This window comes from Trematomus bernacchii, unplaced genomic scaffold (assembly GCF_902827165.1).
Source record: "Trematomus bernacchii unplaced genomic scaffold, fTreBer1.1, whole genome shotgun sequence".
Classification (NCBI taxonomy): domain Eukaryota; kingdom Metazoa; phylum Chordata; class Actinopteri; order Perciformes; family Nototheniidae; genus Trematomus; species Trematomus bernacchii.
This window is the reverse complement of record NW_022987714.1, coordinates 1,057,524-1,074,195: the sequence shown is the minus strand read 5'-3', so window position 1 is coordinate 1,074,195 and position 16,672 is coordinate 1,057,524. Positions and strand designations below refer to the sequence as shown.

General features: G+C 39.4%; 1 protein-coding gene across 1 annotated transcript in view; it reads left to right on the top strand.

Moving 5' to 3' along the window:
• Positions 1 to 16,672, top strand: part of ano3 (anoctamin 3) — a 33,538-nt gene that overhangs the window by 9,558 nt on the left and 7,308 nt on the right. The window contains 15 exon segments of the mRNA XM_034142035.1: positions 986 to 1,192; positions 4,318 to 4,448; positions 4,562 to 4,652; positions 4,655 to 4,716; positions 4,804 to 4,904; positions 5,020 to 5,064; positions 8,781 to 8,915; positions 9,494 to 9,600; positions 10,667 to 10,722; positions 10,821 to 10,942; positions 12,188 to 12,322; positions 13,132 to 13,228; positions 13,897 to 13,957; positions 16,287 to 16,369; positions 16,512 to 16,652. Coding sequence (XP_033997926.1) covers positions 986 to 1,192; positions 4,318 to 4,448; positions 4,562 to 4,652; positions 4,655 to 4,716; positions 4,804 to 4,904; positions 5,020 to 5,064; positions 8,781 to 8,915; positions 9,494 to 9,600; positions 10,667 to 10,722; positions 10,821 to 10,942; positions 12,188 to 12,322; positions 13,132 to 13,228; positions 13,897 to 13,957; positions 16,287 to 16,369; positions 16,512 to 16,652 — 1,574 coding nt within the window.

Here is a 16,672-nt window from a genome sequence, read left to right as displayed (position 1 = left end):
TCTGAAAATGAGATTTGAAAGTAGAAACAGAGCTAACCTGCCTCGGGCTTCGGGGAATCGTCAACATTAATGCAGCAGAGACTGAGAAAACCTAACTTCAATCCTTGGGCCAACTCTAAAATCACTGGCTCCTACATTTGCCATAATAAAATCCAGCAGGGTCTTTAGTGAAACCCTCCTTGCCTGATGATTGCCCACATCTTTCAAACTCAACGGCCCCCAGTCTGTTTGGAGATCTGTTATAAATGATCTGTCAGAGATAAACCTGAAGACATCATTAGGGTTATTTTCACAGACTTTTTAGAGCTCCCTTCAGAGCTACAAAGCAGCATTGACAAAAATGTTTTCACAGGCTGAGTATTACTTAAAAGGAACTTGTGGACTGGAGTTTCTGTCACCTTGAGAGCAATCCTTTTTGCTGCCTTAATTCAGGGCCCAACCCAGACCTCCTCCCTATGTAATACATTTGTATATTGTTGACAACATGATTTAATGGTATGTCCCAGCAGAGCTTCACTAAAGAGCAGGGCCTTACCCAATCCTTCAGTTAATGGCTTAGTGACTAAAATATAGTTTAAGTTCATCAGTGGGAGCATAAATTAATGAAACAACATGATGTTTAATATGAAAAAAATATATTAGACTCAGATACTCATCAACAAAAACAAGGCTTTTGCTATTATGAGCTCCCCATTGATACCAGAACGAATCTTTATTTGCAGACTGAAAACCCACATTTTTGGCCATTAAAACCTATTAAAACACAAATATATTTAGAACTTGAAATGGTTTTCCTTATTTCAAGCTAATGTACCAGCAGTTTAAATGGATGGCTTATTTGAAACTAATGTACTTGTAATGTTTCTTGCTGAGTTTCTAACTTCATGGTTTATTGCACTTATTGTTAGTCACATTATTAAAAGTGTCAGCCAATGAAATGTGATAATAATATTCTCCCCTCTCTCTCTGTGCCTCTCGTCCTCAGGCATGCACACCAGCATCAGCGAGATCCTGAAGGAGAAGAGCCCGAAGCCGTCCCGCCGCAGCCTGCCCTGTCTGGCCCAGAGTCAGACGCATCCACTCAACCTCAACCACTTCCTGTCTGTGCCTCTCAGCCCGGATCCCAAACTAGAGGCCGAGGGTCTGAGTCAGAGCGTCAGCACCTCCTGCAGCCTCCTGCCGCCGCACACAGGTCAGTCTGCTGGAGGACGGATGTCTTCCTGAAGCTGTTAATGATGAGATGCTTCAGTCATGAGAGAGGAGACGTCAGTTTGCATCATGTCATGTGTGGATTGTAATGTTTACTTTGGAGGCTTTAGTGGCAAGTTAAAGTAAAAAAGATTTAAAGAAATATATTTTAAAATTGCTAGTAAATTACATATTATAACCAATTCTAGCCAAAAGGGAATTGTTACTTCCTCCAACTTAAAAAAAAATAACATTTACTTTTTATAACACTATTTATTTAACTTCTTTTATTCTATGTTGATTTAAAGAAAAATATGTTTTGCTTCATGAATGTAAAGATTTTTCAAAAAGCTCTTTATTTTCCTCAGACTGCCTGTGCTGCTGCACCTCTTTTCACCCTCTGTCTGACACCAGAGTCTGCTCTGATTGGTTAGCTGGCTGGCTCTGTTGTGATTGGTCAACCACTTAGAGATGTCCCACCCCTTAGCCTATCACGTACAATGTGTTGGAGCGCTAGCCTATACTGTAGAAGCAAGAGTGTTACATAGTGATGTCACTATGTCGCAGAAGTAAACAAAGTAGGCGTAGGGGGAGTGCGAGAGAGAAACTTCCTCGTTAAGGAACTTTGGGATTTTAGCCTTTGCAGACCATTTACAAGCACACAAACCTATATAACACACTACAGGATAGGGAAAACCCCCCAAAAGCATAATAGGGCCCCTTTAAACTTATTTTTTAGCTGGCAAATATTGAACTTCATATAAACCAGCTTTGTATGCAGTCTATCCTAAGTTGAAGCTCTTTTTTATGATACGTTAAAGTATTTTTCCTATTTAAAAAAAAAAATACCATCAAGGAAGCCTTTTGCAACAAATCCGCATCATGTCTGTGATGCACACTGTTATTTATGTATATCTGTATGTATTGTTACTGACATTTTGTCCGTGTTGAATGTGTATTCTCTCTCTTCTCTGCCCTGACTGTATTGAATGCTGTGCTCAACAGAAACAGAGTTGGTTGCAACACAGATTTTCATAATGTTGGTGATATTTAAGGCGTGTGCATAATATTTATTGAGCAGATTGTGGTAATACCGCAGGGGATTTAGCAAACATAATCACATGTGTCTTATGCGTGTTCAGAGGCAGTGAGATAGTGTGGTGGGAAAACTGTTCCGAATACATCACAGCCTGAACTGGTAAAAATGCAAATGCCTATTGGAGAGAGACAATTATTCAGTTTGAATAATATCTCCAAGAATTTTCAGAGGCCAATGACAGGGAGGGCTCTAACCCATGTAGCAACTCATCATGTGGATATTTTCATCTTCTTGAGACGTCCTTTATTTGACCCTTTGGTATTTCACTGCTGCGTGCAGGGTGCCAAAGTGGGACGTGAGACGCAGGTTCATGCAAATGAGGCAGCACAAGGTGAGGTGCTGCTATTTTTGGAAGAAGTGGCTCTCAGTTGTTGTGCTGAAAATAGACATCTGAGGAACAGGTCTCTTTTGTCTTGGCCTGAGGAGGGTGCAGACAAAAGGAGAGAGTAAAGACCAACCCGTTTCTTCACTGTGTTATGTGACAGATGTGTCTGATGGTGATACAAATACTTTAATGTCAGATCTTATAGTTGTCTTGCATCACAGCTCAACATCAAAAATGAGGTTTCAGAGAGAAACAAGGATTTACTGTAACACAACACTAAAATCACCAAATACAATATATTCAATGCCCTTTAACATGCATTTGATCTAGAATTAAGCTCCATCTTTTATTCAAGCATTGACTGACTGGTGCACAAAAAAGTGCTTCAGTACTGTTGTATTCATTTCACTGTTGCCTGCACTTATGTTATCAATTATGTAACGCAGCACCTTAAACTGAAACGCTTCAATAGACTCACATCACATGGTTCCTTGGCGTTTGAAAACTCAGCACAATCCAGCAGTGTGAATTCAGACAGCTTTTGGATACCTTTTAACTAAACCTACTGTATGCACTTTGATATTGTGTGTATTTGTGACTGGATGAAGTTGATGGTTCAGATTTGTGGTGGGTTGAAGATGCATTTTTCTTTTTTACTTTTTTATAATGAAATCAATGGAAACTATTCACCAGAGATTGAGTGAATCTAAAAATAGCAGGGCTCAGTTGTGGTCTTAAAATAGACAGAAGATAAGAGAGTTTGTGTTTGTTGATAATAAAAATAGAAAAAAGGGAAACGAGCACAGCTAGTGGTTCTGCATTACAACTGAATTATTTTGGTCCCAATAATATTCTTACACATTTAAAAACGCATTATTGTCTAGGGACTCTAATGTACTTTCAGTGAAATGAAGTGCTAAAAACAAAGCAAATGAACCAATGCAACTTTTTTTGTCGTAGTTCCACATGTTGGAATAATTGAGATGTCTTGCACCATATTTCAGCAAAGCAGTATAAAGATGTTCTGACTGCAGTCTCACTCAGCAGATCTGGTGCTGAAGTACACACATGACACATTTGACTGGAGATGTGAGCCAAGCTGTGCTGTGAAATGATGCGTCTCCCTATAGCTATAAGAGCATGTCCATGTCACGCAATTAGAGTGTATGTATGAGATTTAGTCATTGCCTCAATCAACTTTCACATGAGAGGAAGGCATATCACATACCATTAAAAATAGAAAAACATCCACACCGTATGCTCAGTTGCAAAATAGTTATCACTCGTCATTAAGGCTGACTTTTTGTGGCAAAGAAAGGCTCTCTGGAACGACTCAAAACACTTTGAGCTTCAGGAAAAGATTTGTACAATCTGATTTGTTTGTCTTGCCTCACAGTGTGGGTTGAACACAACTTTATTGTGTCTGTGCACTTCAGTGGGATGCATACAGATTTAGCAAGGAAGGAAGCACAATTGGCCCTCTTTCAACATATTCATGGGTCTTCTAAATAGCTTCAAGGTGTCGCCTTTATAGCTGGCGACCACGATTAAATAACTTGGATTTAGCTCAGAGCTGATTGCAAAGTGGGAGCTGGATTGAGGAAAATATTGATTTTAACAACAACAAAAGAGTAATTGCTGATAGGATACTTTGTGTGGTGCCTTACCTGTTCAATAACTGTCTCCTTCATCACGCTGTTTGCAGCAGAGGAAGGGAACGATCAGTACGTGGAGGAGTCGGAGGTGACGACATGTGAAACAAAGACAGACGAGTCAATTCCACTGAAAAAGCCTTCAACCCGAGTTAAACTACAGGCCCGCAATGACTCAGTTAAGGTACCAGGCTCTCAGTTAACCACCATTATTACCACAAATGACACTGTAGTCATTTTGTCAGTGATCTACTGAGCCGTCTTGCTGCATTGTCTTATGAAGTTTTCTCACCACAGGGAAAGAATTCAGCTGGTTCCTCTGGGCTGTTTTTCCGAGATGGGAAAAAGCGTGTCGACTACATCCTGGTTTACAAGAAGTCCAGTCCCCAGGTGGAAAGAGGTGCACCTTTGAGAAGAATCTACGGGCTGAGGGTCTAATGCTGGAGAAGGAGGTAAAGCATATTGGTTTTAGAAGACTTGTATGTCCTTGATTCATCAACTCAGTTCTCAAAGTCCTGTGTTTCATTTTAATCCTAAAGCCCTCCTTGACCAACAACGACATCATGTTCGTGAAAGTCCAAGCTCCTTGGGATACACTCTGCAAATATGCAGAGCAGATGAACATCCGAATGCCTTTCAGGTAACTGTAGAAAGAAAAAACGATTACAAGTTAATTTATGGAAAGGTCAGTTTCTTTCTGAGTGGCTGGTAACCTAATTCATCCTGTCTAACTTCTTCTTCTTTTTTCTTGAAAGGAAAAAAAGTTACTTCACGGATTGGAAGAGCAAAACCTTGGGCAGGTAAGTAGATTTAAGAATAGGACTATTTTTCTGTGTCGCTCTCTGGGGGCAGCAAGCTGGATGCTTCACTGCCTCTAATGAAATTCGTGAGAGGCACAGCTGCCACGCGTCAGCCGTAATGTGAGCTGTGGATGCTGTTTAAATGTTTTAATACTATAGTTATCATTCAGCTCAGTGAAAAACTTAAACTGTGAAACTTTGAGTGAAACATTTATTGTCCTTTTCAACCCAACCATTGAGTACATTTTAATTAATCCAGGGTTAATCAACCTTTACATAAACTGATTAAATATACGGTATGCGTCAGGGATTAGTTAGTTTTAATTGAAAAGTCACACACTGTGTGCAGCACTGATAAAGAGCAGCAACTAAAATGGTTTAAATAGTGTTTAAAAATCAAGGTTAAGTGCAGTTGACCTTTGTTTGTTTAGATTAATGTGATTAATTAAGCTTTATAACCTTTAAAAAAGCACAGCATCCTGTTTAGAAGAGTGCAATACTTTAACACTGACGGCGCTCTTCTCTAAAATATGTGTAATCTATTAATCAAAAAGATGGAGCTGCACAGGATGATTAGCATAATGTTTTTAGAGGGACGCTCTCATGCTTTGATGTAATATTCAAGATGCTCTGAAAGGATTACACATTTCCATCTCTCAATGTTGCTTGAATGCGAAAACAACATCACTGAGAGAACTTTTTAAAACACCTTCAACTCTATGTACATTTTATTTCTGCAAACTCTACAAACCATCCCTTAAAGAGCATTATTATGCTTTTGGGGGTTTTACATCATTAATCAGCACAATTATGAATCCGAAAATGAGCATCAGAGGGCCCTTTAAAACCTGTTTCTCAATTACAATCTTACAATGAGTAATGCAGAACCTAAAAGAAACGTCTGTTAAATTTAGAGCAGTATTTAAATATTATCTAGACATTGTATTAGTTTTGCTCATGCCCTTCTCACTACTTGAACAGGAAACATTTCTTATCACATACTTTAATGCGACATCCGTATTAAACAACATTTTCAGAGGCTTCTCATTTGATATTTGTTCCTTTTTTATCTCAGCATTGTCCATCAGGTGATGAAAGAAAATGGAAAGGATGTTTGAACCACGCCAATGATGGTACACTTTTATGTGTAACCTTTGAAAGAGCCTTGTAAAGCTTTGAACAGGCAACGGTTAGTGAAGTGTGATATTACCGGTCATGAAGGACAGCTAGTCATTAAACTGCAAACATGGTGTGACTCACGCTGCTTCCACCTTAACGCTCTGTTTTGATCTGAGATTATTGATGATAATAAACAAGATAGCTGCCACAGGACAAAGTAACTGCAATAAACATGGCTGCTTTAGTGTTTTATGATACTTCATAAGCTTTATATACTGTTTCAATAAACTCACAAACACATTATTGATAGAAAATTAAAGAGTTGATAATATGGCTAATTTGAAAATGATAACATTGTTTTTTCACCTTTAGATACAGTATTATATGTTGTTTAAATGGTCGTGCTTGCAGGACACACACACACCTACACACACAGACCAGACAAAATCGCAGGAATCTCTCGCCCACTTGTCCAACTGAGAACAAAGCACTTTCAAACCTTGTGTGAGAAGCATCTTAGTCACTGTGAACAATGAGTACCGTTATGATTTCTTCACAGCTCCTGCAAAGCTCCCAAACCTTATTTACCCGAGTAGTAAATATGCTTTATGTGTTTCCTAATGGTCTGTCTCTAGCTCGCGTCCCTGTGAAGCTGAACAAATGGGCTCTGTGCAGGCGGTCACAGCTCATTGGGTGGATATCATTACTTTCTGTCTTTTTCACAAGAACATTTATAAAACGCTCTCTGGCTTTGGTGTTTATTCACCCGAAGTTCACATTGGTATTAATTTGATCCATATCAGGTCAAAGCCTGACAAGACAAGAGACTTCTCCAGCAAATCTGTAATATTCTATATACTCAGCCAACTCGTGTTAGCTCTCGGAGGTTCATGTTTGTCTGATGGTAGGGTCACCTCTTTGTTCCAGACTGTCATACATCCCAATTACTGGATAGATCACCGTGACATTTAGTACACCGATGTGAGGTGCCCTCAGAGATTTATCCTTGTAACTTTTATGATCCCCTGACTTTCCACACAGCACCATAATAAGGTTGAAATGTTAGCATTCAGCTCAAAGCCTCAAAGAGCTGTGCATGGCTGCAGACTCTTACTCTGCTTTGTATGTATTGATTATGAAGGGGCCTGGGGAATTAGAAATGTGGCTGGAGAGGGTAGACAGAGACAGACCGTGACAAGAACATTCTAATTAGATTTAATTTAGTGGGTGTGTAAGAATATATTGGGTTTGTGATAGTTGAGCAGTATTGATTTTTTATTAATCGTTTACATGCAATTAATCGTGGCATAGTGCTTGAAAAGTAGTGCCAGGAACTGTGATGGATGCAAATACAATAAGTTAAGTCAAAAAGTGAACTCTTTGTAATCATGTGTACGTAGATGTGTTTATTATAATATGAAGATTCACTTTAATAATATTTTAGCAGTATATTAATATATGTATTGCTTACAGTACAGAGAGGCGAAGTCCCGCCCATCTACTTCCGACCCATGGGACCTTATTTCGGAAAAACTATGTATTGAAGTCAATGGGGAGAGAAAGATTATCTTTCGATCCCGTTTGAATTGTGCCACGAATTGCACATATGATGTTTGTCAATCTTAAATAATAATTTCCATGTCAAAAAAGTCACAGTTTGTCGTAAAACTGTTGAAATATAAGACTATGAAAAATACGCAACTAGAAAGACTACAAATCCCAGAATCCCGGTCCCGCATGCTGGCTCTTACGGAACCGACTAACTCCCCTTTTGTGTATGTACAGCTCTCAACATGCCCAGACTTGTAGTGATTTTCACCTCTTTTAATACTTTTCGCCTCATTCTGAAAGAAAGAAGTGAAATGTGCCAACGTGACGGCCGTCTTGATGTGTGGTGCGAGACGGGAGATGTAGTTCATTGAGCGGTTTCACACAAAAAAAAGTGTTACTTCACATTTTTACGACACATTTTAATTTTTTTGACTTGCAAAATTATCTTTTAAATTGACAAACATCATATGTGTAATTCGTGGCACAATTCAAACGGGATCGAAAGATAATCTTTCTCTCGCCATTGACTTCAATACATAATTTTTCCGAAATAAGGTCCCATGGAGGTCCACCGGAAGGGGAGGGACTTCGCCTCTCTATTGCAATATATTGACTCATAATCCCTCTATCTTGAACCATATTGTGTCACCAGATAACCGCTAACACACAGCTCTACATTTGAGGAAGTCCATGCATGCCTTTACATTTTCTACTCTTAAATCATGACTGTAATCACATTTAAGAAATGCCTCATAATAAATAAATAATCCTTTGAGTTGGATTTAGCAAGCTGTTTCCCTGGATCAGAGGCTCAAGATTTATGAGCAATATGAAAATAAAAAATAACATCTGCATAGTGATGCCTGCTGTGCGTGCGTGCGTGTGCATGTGTGTGTGTAAACTTGTTTTCAGTGGGTGTGAGGCGGTGCGAGCTTGTCAGGGTTGTCAGAGAACAAGGTTAGGAGCCCCTGTTCCACATGAAAGAATTCAATCTTCATGTTAATCTGTGCCCTTAATCCTGTTTACCCTCTCGTGCGTCTGTGCAGCAGGTTTCATCTGAGATGCCGACAGATAAAAAGCTGGTTGCCCAGAAATCCCATGAAGCTGGACAAAGAGGCGTTGCCTGACCTGGAGGAAACGGACTGCTACACCGCTCCCTTCAGCAGAGCCCGCATGCATCAGTAAGGAGGACATGTTCACAAGTCATTCAGAAATGTTCACAAGTCATTCAGAAACTCACGCACATGATCAGGGTGTCACATAATGGCTGGGTCTGTATCAGTAGTCTAAGCTGATATAACCCTAGTTCCCCTCTCACCCATATCATCCATTCATCCCCTGAGCTCTGAATGTGAAATGTATAAACCATCAGTCTTGTATATTTTATATTTGAGTCAGAACTCTAAAGACAAGCCGATCATAAATAATATATTGAAATGCAGCTGCAGATGTGCATGACACGATAGGATTTCACCCCAATTCCTCCCTGTTCCTTTCATTTTCACTTTGATGTAGCTTTAATGAATCCATCTAATCATTTCTCAGTGATTCATATCTAATTTTTTACTTTGCATGCCAACCTTGACGGCTTTTCTTTTAAAAAAACGCTGCTGGAATGAAACAAACTTTTCCCCACAAATTGAGTTTTAATGAGCTTTGCTTCATTGTCTGGCTCTGCACTCATTAGAGGGTGTGACTGGATGATATTGATATATTGTTACATGATGAATAACTGAAGGAGTGTGCTGTTACTTTCCAGCTTCACTATCAACAATAGAGAGTCCTTCTTCTCCAATTCCACCAGAAGCAGAATAATTCATCACGTGCTGCAGCGCACCAAGTATGAGGACGGAAAATCAAAGATGGGTAAGGCTTTCTCTTCTTGCTCTTCATGTACTGAACAATATTTCCACTGGTGTCACATTAGTGTCGGGGGGGTTCCCTAGGCTCATTTATATGGATATAATAAAGTACAAGTATCCATCATAATGACCTTATTAGGAAACTGCATTCACTGAGAAGACTCTACATATTCCAGAAATAAATGTGGTTCATTGTATTCAAAAGAAACTTTGGTGTTGGGTAGAATAATCGTTGAATAATAAATACCAATGGGAGGAAATGGAAGAAAGGACACAGTAATGCTGTCTTAATTTTTATCGCTGTGTTTTCCTGCTGGTGGGTTTGTGTTTATTGTGTCACTAGCAGAGCCATCAGGGCACCACTGAAAGAGACTGTCTATACTTTGTTGTAGATTCGGCTTCAGGGAGCACATGCAAGCTAAAGGGGGAATTATTTATTTGTTTATTGTTTTGCTTTGGGATGATTAAAAGCTTTTGGTTTCCTCCAACTTACGGCCTTCTTTGCTCCTGGATGTTTTGTCTTTTGGTGTCGGTTGTTAAACTGCCCGTCCACTCCCACATCTACTTTCCTCTCTGTCTGCCGCCAACATGTTTTGCTGCTGAAAGTTTGGCCTTGAAAGGCAAGAACCTCTTTCACATCAATAATTGAACACTGTTGACCACTTTTCTCTCAGACAAATAAGATCAGCTCCTGTTCGCACTATCTACTACAGTCTGAGTCAGGGTCCGGGGACAACAATGGAAATTAGTGCAGTATTGTCCTGGGAAACATTACATAACATTTCATTCATCACCAGTACCTGCAGCCAATTCATACTGTGTATTGCGATGAGTCATTTTACACCAAGTAATTAGGGTCCAGCAAAAACAGAGCAGGTTATTTTGAAGTGTTTGCTAATGCAGCTTGCTGGTTACATAATGCAGTAAATTGTTATTACTGTGGAAGAGTTGCTTTAAATGAGTCTCCCCTTGGACCCTTCTCGTAATTGTGACCGGTCTTGAATTTTGTATGTGTTTTTCTACCTGGTATTTCTGCATTCTTAACATTACGTGCTTTTTTCCTGCTTTAGGTATCAACCGGTTGTTGGGAAATAACACATATGAGGCTGCATTTCCTCCACATGAGGTGAGAACGGTTTTCTTTTTGTGCTGTAGAGATGAACAGATTGTCAAAGTATAAAGTTTCTCCTGTAATTAATAATGTCCTTCTCTTTGTCTCGTCAGGGCGGCTACAAGAGCAGACATCCAATTAAGACGCACGGTGCCCAGAACCACCGGCATCTTCTGTACGAGCGCTGGGCCCGCTGGGGAATGTGGTACAAATACCAGCCTCTGGATCTCATCAGGTAACCAACACAGCTTCAGGAGCTCTTTCTGAAGACGTACACATGCTGCAGTGTCCTGGTTATAAGCCTTGTTCTGTCTTTGATCCTCTCTAGGATAAGATGTTTAAATAGAACATGTTGTAACCCAGTTGTTTATCTCCCTGATGATAAAGATATTGAGGTTTCTGATCACAGTCGGCTTTCTGAACTGGCTTTTTCCCTCCCTAATGTTTCAGTATGTCGGATATTTCTGAACTCATGGAGCTAGTTTACGAGTTGAGAAATTGTGGAAGTTTGACTTCACTTAAGTTTAAAGCTGCCTTGGCACTGCTGTGTTTTAGCACAGTTTGACATTATGAAATATGCGCTTATTCACTTCACACACTCGCCAAGAGTTAGATGAAAAGATTGATAACACTCTTTTGTGTGAAGTACAGATCTGGATGCAGGAAATGATTAATTTAGCTTTGCATTAAGGCTGGAAACAGGGGAGAGCACGATATAACTCCCTATTAAATTTCACATTTTCATGTAGATTTCTTATTGGAGGCAGATTATTTTTACCTTTTGGACAGGCTCATTTCCTCCTGACATTTTAAACATTTGTCAACCACTACTAGAGATTAACTGTTTTGGTGTGAGAGATTTTTAAAAACTGTTTTATTGTGGCAACATATCTCCTGGGTGTGCATATAAGAAGCACCTTATCAACCTGCGTATCAACCTAAATGGGTGATGATACTGTATGTCATGCTGTGTTCACTAATCTTGTTAAATCTTGTTAATTCATCTTTAAATGGTTACTCAATTAAACATTGTTTTATAAAGTTATAAATTGATGCTGTGATAGAAGATCTTTATCTCCCACCTTTGTAACTTCATTATCCTGAAACTAGTGTGCATATAAACTAATTTACGTGAGTGACTTCCTCATTGTTAATAGAGTGATGCATACTGTACAGATTTAGGAGTTGTCTGATACTGAGCTGATTTACTGGAGCATTTGTGAAATACGTGTCTTGCTCAAGGGCACCGTGACTGCTGTGGTTTAGGAAGAAGACACAGCTACTCCACAGCATTATACTTTTAGCCCAGCAGCCTCTCCATCCATTAGAACACCACAGTCACAGTCACAGTGCACTAACGACACACTCAACTTCACTGCAAGTAAACACCGCCAGCTTTAATCAACTCAGTTTGTTGGTGAATTCTGACCTCGATGTCTCTCTGTCTCTCTGTCTCTCTGTCTCTCTGTCTCTCTCGCAGGCGTTACTTTGGTGAGAAAATCGGTCTGTACTTTGCGTGGTTGGGCTGGTACACCGGCATGTTGATCCCCGCCGCCCTGGTCGGTGTTTTTGTCTTCCTCTACGGTCTCTTCACGATGGACTCCAGCCAAGTCAGGTCAGTACACACAACCTGCCTACAATATATGATTGTATTTTTTTGGGGAAAAATCTATTTGTGTAAGAATCCACGTTCTTATCTTTTAAGATTCTGAATCGATTTTCGCTTTCCAAAAATTGATTTTTGGAAATGTTTTTTACAAAAGAACCAGGATGTTGCTGCTGATGGACAGTTATCTTAAACACCAAGTCTAAAGTGTGTCAGGCATTATTGTGTGATTGGATGAAGTATCACTAAGAATATTAGTATAAAGGGTTATTAGTGTTCAAATCATTTTTGAAATGTTTTGAGTAGAAAAGCCAACCTACTGTAAACCTACATATCTTATTTATGTAACAGGCATGGGTCATTTGTTATTCTTGCAGACACTAACATTTGATTACAACTTTTATGTTTTATTCAAAGGTGTTTTTATGTGCAATTTCAGCATGAATACATGTTATTTTTTGTCTTTGGTTATTTAACCTAAGACCACCAGACCCAGGGACAGTTTTGTATTGTTATGTATATATTTATATTGCAATGTTTGAGAAACCTGTGACCCAAGTTTTTCATTACACAACTACACTGTAGCTGTGTATATGACATTTAAAAAAATCTTTGAATTATCAGTGGACCGGACATCCTGAAATGAACACCTCTATGTTCTGAATAAAAAAATTACTTTAGAATCTGTGAATCTTTTTAACTTTGATTCAATTGAATTTGAATAGTGAGATACCTAAAGATCGAAAGCTCTATTAAAATGTATAAATCGTGAACATTCCTGATTGTTGCTGTCATTTTGTGGTTCCTTGTCCCTCCAGTAAAGAGATCTGTGAGGCCAACAACACCATCATGTGTCCTATGTGTGAGGACACCTGTGACCCGTGGACGCTGAGTGACAGCTGTGTGTACGCCAAGGTCAGTACTCACAACATTTTTGTGTGTAAGAGTCATCCGCTTCTAGCACCTTACAAACGTGTTACAAACATGTTTAGGACTAAAACGCCACCCCATAAGCTAACTCTACTTGAAAACGTTCTAGAGTATTTCATTATCAAAAAAAGCCTGGTGCTCTAAAGGGATTATATCTTCTTTTTAAGTATTTAATTCAGATTTTGAAACAAAATCTATATTTTAAAGGTTCAGTTAGACATTTCTGGAAATACACTCAATTATTTATTTTTTTATTTACCAACTGTTAACCAAGAAGATCAACACTACCTTCATGTATGTCTGTTTGAAGCTACCTCTTGTAAACTGATGTCAGTGTATTCACCCTAACCTAAGCTGCAGGATGTGGCTTCATACCTTATAGTTACTTACTCATTTGAGACTGGTATCAATCTTCTTCAAGTCTAAATCTAACTCGGCAAGAAAACCTATTTCCTCTAAATGTCAACATTTTTCCTTCAAATGTCTCATGAGAGCCCCTCTGCAGCACGGTGTTGATCATCACAAAGTTCTGACATGTATTTGAGGCTGTTGAAATTGGAAAATGTTCAAACTCACATTTCTGTTTCATCTGTTAGTCCACCATTTCCAAAAGCACTTTTTCAGAGCAGCTCTTCCTGTGCTTGTGTTTCTAGGTGACCCATCTGTTTGATAATGGCGGCACTGTGTTCTTTGCCATCTTCATGGCTATTTGGGGTAGGTCGAGGCTTTCTTTTGTCCTTTTTTTCCTGACTTTGTGAACACTTGTTGTCTGACACCAACTCTATGCTTGGCTTGATTCAAACCCTCCTATTATTCAAATCTATTTTTACCACAGTGTGCCCGAGCTCATGCTTCTACTCTCCACTCAACTCCTTCAAATGCGATGAGCTGAGATTTCAATATTCAAGTAAAACCCTCTGCAATGCAAATACAGAATCTTCCCTCTGCTCATCATTTGTCAGCGAATAAATCGTGGACAGGTTTTCTCTGATTGAACGTCTGTGCTGACACTCCCAGTGCCATCCTGATGTAATTAGTCGGATAATTAAACATTTCTCCAGGGGGAGTCGGTATCGTTCGGCTGACAGAGTTGTGGGATTGTACACTGATAGCAGTATATTGCAGCAATGGTTCCCACAGCTATAATAACCTGGTGATGTAGAGTATGAGCAGCGTCTGGCCCACATCCATCTTCCTGACAGCGTGGTAAATAATCACCTGTAACAAGAGGACACACTTGTGTTTGTGTCTGGGCTAACTGAAGGCCGGGGGGGTCCGCGGCTCTGAACCCTGCATGGAGGCTTTTGGCAATGTGGGCCAAAATAACAGTACTGCACCACTCAGTGAGTGCACTAGTTCTGCTGTCTGTGTGAGTGTGTGAGTGTGTGGTAGAGAGAGATATGAAAAATGTGTTGGCCTAAGGGACCGAATGTCGGCATCTGAGAACGTTTCTTCTCTCTCTCTTCACACAAAAGTGGGTCAAGCTATGTTACACTTCTTTAACAGCAGTTTAAGTTGTTCTGACTGAGGATTCACTTTTTGCTGCTTTTAAACGCTACAATTACTTTGTGTGACCTACATTTATCTTTATCACTGTAATCCTTTACATTTACTTTAATTGTATCACAAATAACTGCACCTGTGTACAGCTGGAATATACCTGTGGCAATATGCAGGTATTGACCATAACTGTGATATTTAAACAGGAGATTTTGATATCAGGATAATAATGGACATATTATAATATCGTCTTTCCACTATCCCTGAGGGTATTTATTCTTTTTGTAATCTTTTCTACAGTTATGGTTTCAGGCGCACTGTCCACACCCCAACTCTCATATTTGTAGTGTAATTAATTGGCCGAAAAACTTGGTTAAAGAAGAATATGACTATCAAAATAACGTTTTATTTATATTTTTTTTAATATATCAATACTGTGATAATATCTTTATTGTGAATTAATTTGGCTATGATTTATAGGGTAGTGAAAATATGAGCTGACCTCGCTACAACTAACATTTACTGTAAATGTAATCTGCTGGTAATTTTGGTAAAAAATGCCATAACCCCTGAGTCGATGTCATGGTATTGCTATTAATTCTAATAACTCAGTATCTGGAACTTATATATGTTTGTCAATATTGTTTGAAATATTACATAATTGTTCAAATTGTTAAGGATTGTTGTGGCTTAATTGATTAATTGACGTAGATTGATTAACTGTTTAAGCACTAAGCAAATGCAAATGTAAATGTTCAGATGTATAAAAGTGCTGTGTTAAGGCTGCACAGCACTGATTGAATACTCCTGTCAGTCTTTGTTAGAAGTTGCTTCCTCGGCTGAAAAATCCCATGTGTATAATGTGTATGTTCGATGAAAACGGACAAAAGGGCTGAATCAGTACTATAGTGTTACATTGTCTCACGTAGCTCATATGTGATTGCGGTATTCATTTCCACTCCGAGCTCCGCCTGTCACTACCTTTGCCCTAATGGTACCGTTGAACCACATTAATATTGATGCTGGAGCGTGCATGCCATTCAGCCTTTAGAAAGATGTTTTTTCTTTCTGTGTTATATATCTGTGATAAACCAGAATACATGAGAAATCTTCACAGAGAAAGATTACCAACATCAGTTCTGGTGAGCAGCTTGAGTTTCAAAAGATTTCCACACAAAGGGAACAATGCCTCCCAAGTGAATTCTGCCCACAGAAAGCTTCACTTTTGAAGTCAACACAAAGAGGCGCCTGCCTGACAAAGACACAACTTAGAGTGAAATATTGTACAAGTAAAGCTTGTATGCTATTGCCACTCTTCCTCAATCTTCCCACAGAAGCTAAGCGGTCTGTGAACTGATGGCTGTGTAATCAGTTTCTTTAATGGGCGATGGACGTCACTGCAGCCTGTGTTTCACTCAGGATATCTGGTGTTGGTTCTGCATCGTGTCCACAGTGAACGGCCAACTGCAGTCTCATTCATATTAATCACCCTGTCTGTTACATATCAAACTATAATGTGAGTGTATCCTGATCCCGTCTGCAGCCACTGTGTTTCTGGAGTTCTGGAAAAGACGGAGGGCAGAACTGACTTATGACTGGGATCTCATCGACTGGGAGGAGGAAGAGGTCATTCAGCCATATCCTCAAATAAATTACCTCACAGTTTTAATTCATGCAGCACATCTTTTAAATTTGACACTGATTGCACAATTATGAAAAAGAAGAAGTGGAATGAATTGCACTGACTGTAATGTGTGTTGTTAATCAGGAGGAGCTGAGGCCTCAGTTTGAAGCCAAGTACTCCAGGGTGGAAAGAGTCAATCCCGTCTCCGGGAAGCCCGAGCCGTTCCAGCCCTTCTCAGACAAACTCAGCCGGCTTATGGTGTCTGTGTCCGGAATATTCTTCATGGTAAACCCTTTGATCTTTGA